At 43.9% G+C, this 13,458-nt stretch overlaps 1 protein-coding gene across 3 annotated transcripts in view; it reads left to right on the forward strand.

Moving 5' to 3' along the window:
* The window catches only part of LOC126259413 (serine/threonine-protein kinase greatwall), a 110,022-nt gene that overhangs the window by 74,010 nt on the left and 22,554 nt on the right, over nucleotides 1-13,458 (forward strand). For all 3 annotated transcript variants that reach the window (XM_049956191.1, XM_049956192.1, XM_049956193.1), the window contains exon 9: nucleotides 7,702-7,855. In XM_049956191.1, the coding sequence (XP_049812148.1) occupies nucleotides 7,702-7,855 (154 nt within the window). The remainder of the gene's footprint in view (nucleotides 1-7,701; nucleotides 7,856-13,458) is intronic.

Here is a 13,458-nt window from a genome sequence, read left to right on the forward strand (position 1 = left end):
ATCTCCCTCCGCCCTCTCCCCTCTCCGCCATCTCCCTCCGCCCTCTCCCCTCTCCGCCATCTCCCTCCGCCCTCTCCCCTCTCCGCCATCTCCCTCCGCCCTCTCCCCTCTCCGCCATCTCCCTCCGCCCTCTCCCCCATCTCCCTCCCCCCTCTCCCCTCTCCCCCATCTCCCTCCCCCCTCTCCCCTCTCCCCCATCTCCCTCCCCCCTCTCCCCTCTCCCCCATCTCCCTCCCCCCTCTCCCCTCTCCCCCATCTCCCTCCCCCCTCTCCCCTCTCCCCCATCTCCCTCCACCCTCTCCCCTCTCCCCCATCTCCCTCCACCCTCTCCCCTCTCCCCCATCTCCCTCCACCCTCTCCCCTCTCCCACATCTCCCTCCACCCTCTCCCACATCTCCCTCCACCCTCTCCGCCATCTCCCTCCACCCTCTGCCCCTCCCCCGCACATTCTACTACTTTCCGTCTCGTCCTCCCCCGCCCTCTCTCCGTCCTTCCGTCTCGTCCACCCACGCCCTTCCGTCTCGTCCTCCCCCCCTTCCGTCTCGTCCTCCCCCCCTTCCGTCTCGTCCTCCCAGCCCTCCCACCGTCTCGTCCGCCCCCGCCCTCCCACCGTCTCGTCCGCCCCCGCCCTCCCACCGTCTCGTCCGCCCCCGCCCTCCCACCGTCTCGTCCGCCCCCGCCCTCCCACCGTCTCGTCCGCCCCCGCCCTCCCACCGTCTCGTCCGCCCCCGCCCTCCCTCCGTCTCGTCCGCCCCCGCCCTCCCTCCGTCTCGTCCGCCCCCGCCCTCCCTCCGTCTCGTCCGCCCCCGCCCTCCCTCCGTCTCGTCCGCCCCCGCCCTCCCTCCGTCTCGTCCGCCCCCGCCCTCCCTCCGTCTCGTCCGCCCCCGCCCTCCCTCCGTCTCGTCCGCCCCCGCCCTCCCTCCGTCTCGTCCGCCCCCGCCCTCCCTCCGTCTCGTCCGCCCCCGCCCTCCCTCCGTCTCGTCCGCCCCCGCCCTCCCTCCGTCTCGTCCGCCCCCGCCCTCCCTCCGTCTCGTCCGCCCCCGCCCTCCCTCCGTCTCGTCCGCCCCCGCCCTCCCTCCGTCTCGTCCGCCCCCGCCCTCCCTCCGTCTCGCCCGCCGCCGCCCTCCCTCCGTCTCGCCCGCCGCCGCCCTCCCTCCGTCTCGCCCGCCGCCGCCCTCCCTCCGTCTCGCCCGCCGCCGCCCTCCCTCCGTCTCGCCCGCCGCCGCCCTCCCTCCGTCTCGCCCGCCGCCGCCCTCCCTCCGTCTCGCCCGCCGCCGCCCTCCCTCCGTCTCGCCCGCCCCCGCCCTCCCTCCGTCTCGCCCGCCCCCGCCCTCCCTCCGTCTCGCCCGCCCCCGCCCTCCCTCCGTCTCGCCCGCCCCCGCCCTCCCTCCGTCTCGCCCGCCCCCGCCCTCCCTCCGTCTCGCCCGCCCCCGCCCTCCCTCCGTCTCGCCCGCCCCCGCCCTCCCTCCGTCTCGCCCGCCCCCGCCCTCCCTCCGTCTCGCCCGCCCCCGCCCTCCCTCCGTCTCGCCCGCCCCCGCCCTCCCTCCGTCTCGCCCGCCCCCGCCCTCCCTCCGTCTCGCCCGCCCCCGCCCTCCCTCCGTCTCGTCCTCCCGTCTCGTCCTCCCCCGCCCCCTCTCCGTCCTTCCGTCTCGTGCTCCCCCCACTCTTTCTCCGACTGCCCACCTCGCCCCCTCCCCCCACTCTTTCTCCGACTGTCCAACTCCTCCTAATCCTCCTCCTTCTTCTGTCGTCTTGGCTACGACCATCTGCATTTGTAGTTCCTACAAGGCATACTGATACTACCCACACGACATGCTTCCTCCCACCCCTCTGTGTCCTCTCATCCTATCCCCTCTTCCTCAATCCATCCCCTTTAGCCCCTCTTTCTCTGTCCATCTCTGCTGGCCCAACTCTCTCTGTGTGCATCCCTACCCTATCAATCTCAACCTTCCTCCAGACATGCCATCCCCATGTGAAGCCCCTGCAAAACAAGTCGATAAATCAGGCCAATACTACTAAAACACAGCATGCCTTCTGTATAGGCCAGCCTTCATATTGTGGACTGGAAAAACATTCATTGTCCTTGACATGTAGACTGTCCTGCAAAGCAGATCGATAAGGCAGGCCGATACTATTTCCACACAAACCAGCGAGGGGGGGGGGGGGGGGGTCCGATAAAACACATTTTTTGCTCCTACTGGAGCTAGGAGGTTATGAAACCCGTGGTGCTGATGCATGTGAACTTTGCTGATTGTATGTCAAATTTGACTGAAATTTATGTATAGTTGTTTGGGTGTAGATCCCAGCCATACATACATACATGCATGCATACCTACCTACATTACTAAAATCTTCTCTGTTTACATGCTGCATCATTTCGAATGAAACACTCAAATTTTCGATAGCTTTCTCCACCATCATCATCAGGGGTTGAAATCACTGACCGCCAGATCTGGCATGGTGTTCTTCTTATTGAGTTGTAATGGCTAGTGTCTGTAACCTTCCATAGAGGCCCAGAGTGCTGCATGTTTGTAAGGGACATTGAGCTCAATGCTTCAGGGACTTAAAACATGGTGCTGGCCACTTGCGCCCTGTGACATCCTTCGGTCCCGTTGCAGGACAGAGCTGCTAGGAGCTACCCAACTTGCCTTCTGTGATTGTGCTTCTCTGGCTTTCTCTGGCAGTCATTGGTTTCAGCTCTTGATCATGATGGTAGAGAAAGCTGTCGAAAGCTCAAGTGTTTTATTCAAAATTACACGGCTTCTAAAGTGAGAAGACTCTGAGAAAACACACACACACACACACACACACACACACACACACACACACACTTCTTTGTTTGTGTGTATATGTAATAATGAATTTTGTATAGTCACAACTGAGAGAGCAAGGAAAATATTAGTAAAGAACCCAATCCACAGCAACAGGTAATGCGCTGTTAGATACCTGACTGGATTCCTTATTGAAATAACTGATACCCTTCCTAAAATGTTGTAACTATATGATGAAACATAATTGAAGTTCGCAATTGAGGAAAATGGTTGCTAGTGTTATAAGACCAAGCTTGATAGGATCCATGACTTCAGATTTTTAACACTTTAACAATGTATGGTTTGTGAAATAATGTCTGCTACTGAAATTACATCCACTGATGCTCTTCATTTTAATAATGGTTTATGCTGTAACATTATAAATGAAATAACATTTGTAATAATGTTAAGTTCACAGAAGGCACAGTACTGTGGAGAAAAATACTGCGATAATAAAGCTAATCAAATAATTGTACTTCAATAGGTGAAAGTTAAAGAACGTAGTGGAAACAGTGGTAAAAAGTAGAGCAATGACATGGTAGTAGCACGATTGTAATACTGTGGAATTAATGTATAATATATAAGTCTTTACTATGTGGAAAAGTGTTTCACAAAGTCTAATTCAGTGCCATAATTGTTTTGTAATAGTACTTAAAAATACACAACTGGCCATTAAAATTGCTACACCATGGAGGTGACATGCTACAGCTGCGAAATTTCACCGACAGGAAGAAGATGCTGTGATATGCAAATGATTAGCTTTTCAGAGCATTCACACAAGGTAGGCACCGGTGGTGACACCTACAACGTGATGACATGAGGAAAGTTTCCAACCGATTTCTCATACACAAACAGCAGTTGACCGGCGTTGCCTGCTGAAACGTTGTTGTGATGCCCCGCATAAGGAGGAGAAATGCGTACCATCACATTTCCAACTTTGATTAAGGTCGGAATGTAGCCTATCGCGATTGCGGTTTCTTGTATCGCAACATTGCTGCTCGCATCAGTTGAGATCCAATGACTGTTAGCAGAATATGGAATCGGTGGGTTCGGGAGGGTAATACGGAACGCTGTGCTGGATCCCAATGGCCTCGTATCACTAGCAGTCGAGATGACAGGCATTTTATCCGCATGGCTGTAATGGATCGTGCAGCCACGTCTCGATCCCTGAGTCAACACATGGGGACGTTTGCAAGACAACAAGCATCTGCACGAACAGTTCGACGACGTTTGCAGCAGCATGGACTATCAGCTTGGAGACCATGGCTCCGGTTACCCTTGATGCTGCATCACAGACAGGAGCGCCTGCGATGGTGTACTCAACGACGAACCTGGGTGCACGAATGGCAAAACGTCATTTTTTCGGCTGAATTCAGGTTCTGTTTACAGCATCATGATGGTCGCATCCGTGTTTGGCGACATCATGGTGAACGCACATTGGAAGTGTGTATTTGTCATTGCCATACTGGTGTATCACCTGGTGTGATGGTATGGGGTGCCATTGGTTACACATCTCAGTCACCTCTTGTTCGCATTGACTGCACTTTGAACAGTGGACGTTACATTTCAGATGTGTTACGACCCATGACTCTACCCTTCATTCGATCCCTGCGAAACCCTACATTCCAGAAGAATAATGCACGACCGCATGTCCTGTACGGGCCTTTCTGGGTACAGAAAATGCTCGACTGCTGCCCTGGCCAGCACATTCTCCAGGTCTCTCACCAGTTGAAAACGTCTGGTCAATGGTGGCCGAGCAACTGGCTCGTCACAATACGCCAGTCACTACTTTTGATGAACTGTGGTATTGTGTTGAAGCTGCATGGGCAGCATGTACCTGTACATGCCATCCAAGCTCTGTTTGACTCAATGCCCAGGCATATCGAGGCCGTTATTATGGCCAGAGGTGGTTGTTCTGGGTACTGATTTCTCAGGATCTATGCACCCAAATTGCGTGAAAATGTAATCACATGTCAGTTCTAGTATAATATATTTGTCCAGTTTCGTCTTGGTGTAGCAATTTTAATGGTCAGTAGTGTATTGGAGAGTATGAGAATATTGATTTAATTCTTGAAAATGTAAAAGAAGTCTGCTTATTTGACTTCACTTGCATGTTACAGGAATTACATCTATGTAATCAATACAATGTTGCAGTTATAATACTTTCTAGAATTGATAGTTCAAACTTCATTTAGTGTTAGAAAATTAGATTTGCTTTGAGCCATAGCCTCTACAATTGAAAGTATATAGGTTGGAGAAAATAAATCACCAGAGCTGAAGATAAAGTAAAAGTGACTCTTCATAATACTTGCAAAGCTCCCAAATTTTCCTCAGTTTGGGGTGGAAGAAATTACACAAGCTTCTTCAGATGGGATACATCGAAAGCAACTCACTGATGATCAGATCTTGAAGAGCTAACAAGTTGCAGGAATATTGATTGCTGTGTTTCACCTGCAGTTACAAATAGCCCCAGACATTTTCTGTGGGATTAAGTTTGGGTGATATAGTGAGGCAGTCAAAGTGCAATAGGATGCCAGGATGTTTCTAAAACTAGGACTACGCATATGTTGCTCTGTGAAAATGACTGTTATCATAAACGACAGGAGTGTCCACAACATGATCACCATGAATATGAGCTGTGGCAATGCTTGATAATTGGGAATGTTGAAATAAAGAAAGGGGGGGGGGGGAGGAAACCAATACAGAATCAGATCTGATTTGACTAAACATTTCACAAATTAAGAGTTAAATTCCACATTGGGTCATTGGTGCTCTCGGTGCCTTGCATCAATTGAAAAGAGGCAAAATCGCTAGTGTCAAATTGTTTCATGCCTCCAATTAGGTACTGTCCAGTTTGTGTGTTGTGTGGCCCACATTTGCAAGGTACATGACTCCAAGTGAAACTTGAATGCAGTTTCTTACACAGTATTAACTTGGAAACTTACTGAGATGGGCCTAAATTCAATGACAGGAGCAGCTCCTGTAGAGTTTCTAACAGATTGTCATTGACAAAGTGCGACTCTCATTTCAGGTCCCTGTTGGTTAGGATCTTTATAGGACCACAATTATTGTCCTGTGTTACATGGCTGTGAATGATAACATCTTGTAGAATATTGCACTGTCCACATTTACAAACCAACAGATAGGCAACTTTGTTCATGGCGTTGTCATGGGCATGTCCAAACATGTTAGCTCCTTTTTCCAATTCTACCGTTTGAGTCATCTTACTGCACTGATTCCATGCAACTAACAGGCAGAATTAAGTCAGTGTGTAGGGTCACATGACTACGTGGTATCAGTTTTAGACAAGATACAGCCTTCCAGAGTGTTCAGCATCCTCATTTGAGCGAGTGGCTAATATTTTGTCTGTTGAGCTTTTGAATCCACTGGATGCAAAGTAAAATTTCTGTTTGAGTAGACGTTCCCATAGTTTATCAATGGAATGAAAACACGAAATGGAATTACTCATGTTAATGCGTTAACAAAAAAGTTTTTAGTTGCACAAAGTGACATAAATATTTAAACACTGTAATTTTTGTTAAGAATGATAAAACAGCTGTTTTTAATTTTTTATGTTTCTCTCACAATTAACAATTGGAGATTATTATTGTTGGTTGGCTGTAGTTTGGGGTCTTACCATTTTATGTTTAATGGGAAGCAACAGCATTTTTGAGAAGGATGCACACTTAAATATTTCATGCAGCCTCTTGCATTGTGTTTTGAATGCTTTTGGGAACTCTGGAGAGTTTGGTGGGAAATTCAACTTTCTGTTGATTGAAATGTATGTATTAATCATATTTCGATATACTGCTATTTCACTAACATCTGATGGAGAACCAGTTGATAGAGAATTTTAATCTGATTCTCCATTAATTCTGTTTCTTCACATTGCTTCTGTCCTTGATTTGTAAAATGTTAATGGGATGAATATTCAACTCAGTTATTCCTCCAATCTCAGGTTTACTTGTCTCCTATCAAAGTACTTTTTTATCCCAGCTTTATAGGAATGACTCATGATTTGAATGACAAACTGTTGGATCATAATCTTTAAATTCTTTCAATAACAGCTGTATCAAAAATAACTTTACAACTTTGAAAAAATCGTGTTGATATATTTATTTAATCATAACTGAAGAAAACTTCACAAGCCAAGATTGCTGAAAGCATTTTATTGGATGACTGGTATTGACAGAGCTGCACTGTCATCAACAGATATTACGCTTCAAATTTTTTACAACATATTATCCATAAGTGTTGCAAGTCTGTTCACATTGTGTATGCACTTCCCACTGCCATGAAGATCACTGCACATTGGAAACTTCGTCGCCAACCACAGTGTGAATGTGGAGTGGGGTCTTCACTGTAATCACATTGTGTCTGTCTGAGAATATAAAACAGGGGTTAGTCATCTCACATTACTATCTCTGACACCACCATACGTAGGTTGAGCTTTCTTAGTAAAAGTGATATTTTTTATAGAACATTTAAAATTTACTGAAATAACTTTATAAAAAGATTTTATGAGTAAATATTATTTCTCAGACAGTAAAAAGTCTTCAGCTTTTGTAATTAATTCCAGCTGAACTCAGAATAGCAACTATAAAAATAACAGTTGCTGTGAGCACTAATATAGTCAGATTTGTTCTCACATGCAACAAGTACTCGTTCAAGGAAAATTTTTGATTTCAACCAGAAAATTTTGAGCAAATTGTAAAATTGTCACTGTGTACTTACCTATCTCAAGTCCTGTACATGCATTTCACTGGATTGTTAATGTCTTTGCAATGTAGCAACAGATCTTCCTTTTCTACTGTGAAGTATTTTTTTACTAACCTAACATGTTTGCAATATGTATTAGTAAAAGCAGTTTACAGTTATTTTTTGTTTGCAGCACTCTGTCATGAGTCCTGTCACACCACTTAATTCAGCACACATACCATTCAGAACACCAAAATCTGTCCGTCGGGGAAAAGTTGCAAGTGATCACCGAGTGCTGGGCACTCCAGATTATCTAGCACCAGAATTATTACTGGATGAACCACATGGTAAGAATTTTAGTTCTCTGTAACTATTTTTTATTTACTTAAATATTTGATAGCAATATCAATGCAAAGGAGAAGAATGTTGTTTCCCTAAGTAGTTGAGTCAAAAACAGTGCAAAGTTATACATGCTCAAGTTGAAGTGTCACTTTCAGAAAAGTTAATATTCTACATAATAGGCATGACAAGCAGTTTACTGAGCAGAGGACAACACACCAAGCAATGTGGCACAGTGGTAAGAGCGTCATGTTATGTTCGGCAGACCAGCTGATCAAATCTTTTTCTGTAAATCCTGATTTAGGTTTTCTGTGATTTCACTCGATTGCCTGGAATGGTTTCTTTGAAAGGGCATGGCCAATTTCCTTGCACATCTTTGCTCAATCACACAGTACATGTACTTCAGATACGTGATATAACTACAGACACAGACAAAATAATGTTTTATGTGCTTTCTCTTCTAAGTAGTACTGTTATTAATTTGTCAGCATTCCCAAACATTACACAAGGAATTTTAAAACTAGGTACCTGAAAATGAGAATAGTGAAGTTTGGTATTATAATCCTAGAACCATTCAGGAGCAAAAAGATCAACATGCAGTCATTGCATAACTGTCTGCTCTCCTTCGCCATATGTATATTAGTCTTTTCCCCCTCCATCTGAACACATCTTGCATCAATGATTTGCACTGGTCCTGTCAGCTATAGCTCACACACATACGAAGTAATACTGGAAATCAAGTACATATCATGTAACTTATTATGGCATAGAGTTACTTTTTGGATTGCCTGTGTTTCATTGTTACAGTTACATTGTAATCGTACTGAGTTTCACATTTGAAGTGTTGAATTATTCAGCCACCTAGAAAATAAGTAAAAATAATAAAACCTCTCACTGTAAAGGGGAGGAGGGGGGGAGAGAGAGAGAGAGAGAGAGAGAGAGAGAGAGAGAGAGAGAGAGAGAGAGAGAGAGAGTTGGGGGGGGGGGGGAGGAGAGGGATGACAACTACTCAGACTGCCTTCAGCTTATGTCAGTATGGTTTGCAGAGACAGCTGTTGGTAACACAATACATGATACTGTACAGGGTGGTCCATGGATCGTGACTGGGCCAAATATCTCATGAAATAAGTGTCAAACGAAAAAACTACAAAGAACGAAACTTGTCTAGCTTGAAGGGGGAAACCAGATGGCACTATGGTTGGCCCGCTAGATGGCGCTGCCATAGGTCAAACGGATATCAACTGTGTTTTTTTTAAATAGGAAACCCCATTTTTTTTACATATTCGTGTAGTATGTAAAGAAATATGAATGTTTCAGTTGGACCACTTTTTTTACTTTGTGATAGATGGCGCTGTAATTGTCACAAACATATGTCATCACAATTTTAGATGAACAGTTGGTAACAGGTAGGTTTTTTAAATTAGAATACAGAACGTAGGTACGTTTGAACATTTTATTTCGGTTGTTCCAATGTGATGCATGTATCTTTGTGAACTTATCATTTCTGAGAACACATGCTGTTACAGCGTGATTACCTGTAAATACCACATTAATGCAATAAATGCTCAAAATGATGTCCGTCAACCTCATTGCATTTGGCAATACGTGTAACGACGTTCCTCTCAACAGAGAGTAGTTCGCCTTCCGTAATGTTCGCACATGCATTGACAATGCGCTGACGCATGTTGTCAGGCAACTTTCCCACAGAAAGAAATCCGGGGACTTCAGATCTGGTGAACGTTCTTCGACGACCAATCCACCTGTCATGAAATATGCTATTCAATACCGCTTCAACCGCATGCGAGCTATGTGCCGGACGTCCATCATGTTGGAAGTACATTGCTATTCTGTCATGCAGTGAAACTTTTTATAATAACATAGGTAGAACATTACGTAGGAAATCAACATACATTGCACAATTTAGATTGCCATCGATAAAATGGGGGCCAATTATCCTTCTACCCATAATGCCGCATCATACATTAACCACCAAGGTCGCTGATGTTCCACGTGTCGCAGCCATCGTGGATTTTCCGTTGCCCAATAGTGGATATTATGCCGATTTACGTTACCGCTGTTGTGAATGATGCTTTGTCGCTAAATAGAACGCGTGCAAAAAATCTGTCATCATCCCGTAATTTCTCTTGTGCCCAGTGGCAGAACTGTACATGACGTTCAGAGTCGTTGCCATGCAATTCCTTGTGCATAGAAATATGGTACAGGTGCAATCGATGTTGATGTAGCATTCTCAACACCGACGTTTTTGAGATTCCCAATTCTCGCGCAATTTGTCTACTACTGATGTGCGGATTAGCCGCGACAGCAGCTAAAACACCTACTTGGGCATCATCATTTGTTGCTGGTCGTGGTTGACATTTCACATGTGGCTGAACACTTCCTGTTTCCTTAAATAACGAAACTATCCGGTGGGACACTTGGATGATGTCATCCAGAATACCGAGCAGCATACATAGCACACGCCCGTTCGGCATTTTGATCACAATAGCCATACAACAACACAATATCTACCTTTTCCGCAATTGGTAAACGATCCATTTTAACACGGGTAATGCATCACGAAGCAAATACCGTCCGCACTGGCGGAATGTTACGTGATACCACATACTTAAACGGTTGCGACAATTACAGCGCCATCTGTCACAAAGCGAAAAAAGTGGTCCAACTAAAACATTCATATTTCTTTACGTACTACACGAATATGTAATAAAAAATGGGATTTCCTATTTAAAAAAACGCAGTTGATATCCGTTTGACCTATGGCAGTGCCATCTAGCGGGCCAACCATAGCACCATCTGGTTTCCCCCTTCAAGCTAGACAAATTTTGTTCTTTGTAGTTTTTTTGGTTTTATGCTTATTTCGTGAGATATTTGACCCGGTCACTATCAATGGACCACCCTGTATATTAGAACAGGGAATCAGCAAGAAAAATTAATTCTGTCTCCTCTTCTACCAACTACTCCATTGAAAGATGATAGTAGAGAGAAGAGAGTGTGGTTGGATTAAAAGAACAAGAGACTAAGAACAAAAACGTAGATGATGAGCTCATAGTACTCAAAGTGATGATAATTTCAGTAAAAGGTGATTTTTTATTTATTTTTATTTTATTTATTTTTATTTATTTATTTATTTTTGCCTATGATTAGGGTTTTTATGTTGAAGTGGTAAGTCTGATCCATCATTACATTCTGTAACAGAAAGTGAAGAGGAGAAATTTCGCTCAAAATTGTGTCCTGTATTGGTATGGACTTGACACATCTTCCCATGCAAGATTACTAAAATGTATGACAATTTGTCTTTAAACATACATTGAAATTAATCACTGAAAGAAAACTGTTAAAATTAACTGTAGCAGATGGCCATTATTGATGGTGGATGCATCTTAGTTAGTGGCCAAATGGACTTCTAGACAAATGCTATAAAATTTAGAAAAGATTACATCTTTTAATACCACCATCAGCTTTGTGGGGCCGGTATTTGTTGTTTATGTGCAAAACAGAATCATAGCTTGGAGACTGTGGCCAGATCATTTAAGGTTTTGTGCTTGCATTCAAGTTTGCAAAACACTTCGTGATGATTAGCAATTAATCTCAGGGACACTGTAGTAAGCTGCAAATAAATAAATGGCAGAATACTAATTGCATTCAGCCACTGCATCTCCATGTCATGATCCATTAAACTCGTATTGGTTGCTGGCTGTAACCATAAAGCCTTTAAATATTTCATGTATCTTTTAGGAGAACTGGTAAAATGAGAACTTGTGAGATGTAAGTAATTTACATTAATTTAACTAAAAATGGTTCTAAAGCTAATACATGACCCTTACATCACATTTGTGTACACAAAAGCCAGATTAATTAGTGACACACAAGGAATGCAGTTACAGTGTGTCCTTTTGGTCTAAAGGCTAACAGACAAGTGAGAGAGATCCAAACAAGAATGCGCTTAATTTACTTTCTAAAACAGAAAGCATATTACAATCAATCATAATTGGCCACTGAAATATTATTTATGAAATAATAATTACATTTCACATAATTAATTTACATAGGTTATCTAGATTTGAATTTATTTACAGTAGATAATTAGATAAGTAAACATTTTTGTGCTTTCTGTTGTTTTAGTGATGTTACATAAACATGAAATTATGTGGGTCTGTCCATGTAATGCTTCAGACTGTGAATCTTTGAGGAATTAAAAGTCCTGGGCAAAGAGAAAAACCAACTACCCAGGTACACAAGATGATTATATTAAAATTTGGAGAACAGTGACTGTATGGTGCTTCAGCAAGTTCACTTTAGCATTCTTGATGTAGTCAGTATTCCGCATGGACAAGAGAGCCTGAGGAATACTTAGCAAGTCACGGAAGTTGCTTTCTCTCACACTGTGTAAGCATTTTCTTCTTGAGTTGCCAGAGGGCTGCACTTGCTGGATCTCACGCAAATCCTAAAATGGCGTGTAACAAGATGATGCGGTTAGAAAACTTAGATATAGTACATTAAGTTTCAGGACTGGAAATCGAAGTATATTCCTGTGTTTTGTATGGCAACCAGATTCATGTCTTATTTTCCATTTGTGTCTTCAGATTACTGTTGCCAGCATTCTCTCCCATTTCAGACAGTGAAAATAGACTTTATCATCTGCAATACCTGGTTGTGTGAAAAATTCCAATGAAAATGAAAATGAGCAAGATTGTTTGGAACTAGATGATCAGCTGCAAGTGCCAGTGTTCCAGAAAGAAGTGGTTGTACCCTTACTATACCCTCCCCACCTTTTTTTACATCAGTGAAGAGTTAGATTAATTTACTCATTTTCTTGATGGTAATGAATGTACTTTTGTGTTTTAAATGGGATAACAATTGTGTTCCTATCTCATGGCTGTGTTTTTCAGTTTCATTTAAAATGTTACCAAACCATTGAAAGGGTGATTACGTGATAACAGGGTTAACAGTAATTCATACTACTTTTGGCTTATTCCCATCACCAGTAGTGCTAAAAGCAATTGCAATAAATACAATTCTTTTTGAAGCTGGATATCGTCTATAAGATGTTGATCATGAAGCTGTTGCTGTTTCATGCTAAAACCATGTATTTTGCTTACCTTTGGTGTCTGATGGGACTAGCTGGGGATGAAAATTCGGCTGTACTCTTAACAATCATTACTTTGTTTGGGCAGATATGTAAGGCTGAAGAACATCTGAAGTTAGTCTGAATATTTTCACATTGAATAAAAACATTTGAGGACTTTAAAACTGGATATTGTATCTGAAGATCAAGACAGCATGCCCCTTTATTGGATAAGTCACTTGTGTGAAATTTCATTAATTCTTGGTGCACAGTAATGTAATGCACAGGGTGGCATCAGTGCCCAGGAAACTGACATCAAGGTCACGGAAGCTGAAAGAAAAACAGAATGTTAACTGCCAAAAACTGACCCCCGAAGAGGCTTTTTTCCTAAAAAATGTATGCATTGACCTGAGGGAAATGGAGAGGAGGCCACTGAGACCTAGATGAAACTCATAATTTGAGAGAGCAGGAAAGGAGTGTGTTAATGGTACAAGTGTTGGTGTCCTTGTTCAGTCCTCTGTCCAT

This window comes from Schistocerca nitens, chromosome 5 (genome assembly GCF_023898315.1).
Source record: "Schistocerca nitens isolate TAMUIC-IGC-003100 chromosome 5, iqSchNite1.1, whole genome shotgun sequence".
In the NCBI taxonomy this organism is placed as follows: domain Eukaryota; kingdom Metazoa; phylum Arthropoda; class Insecta; order Orthoptera; family Acrididae; genus Schistocerca; species Schistocerca nitens.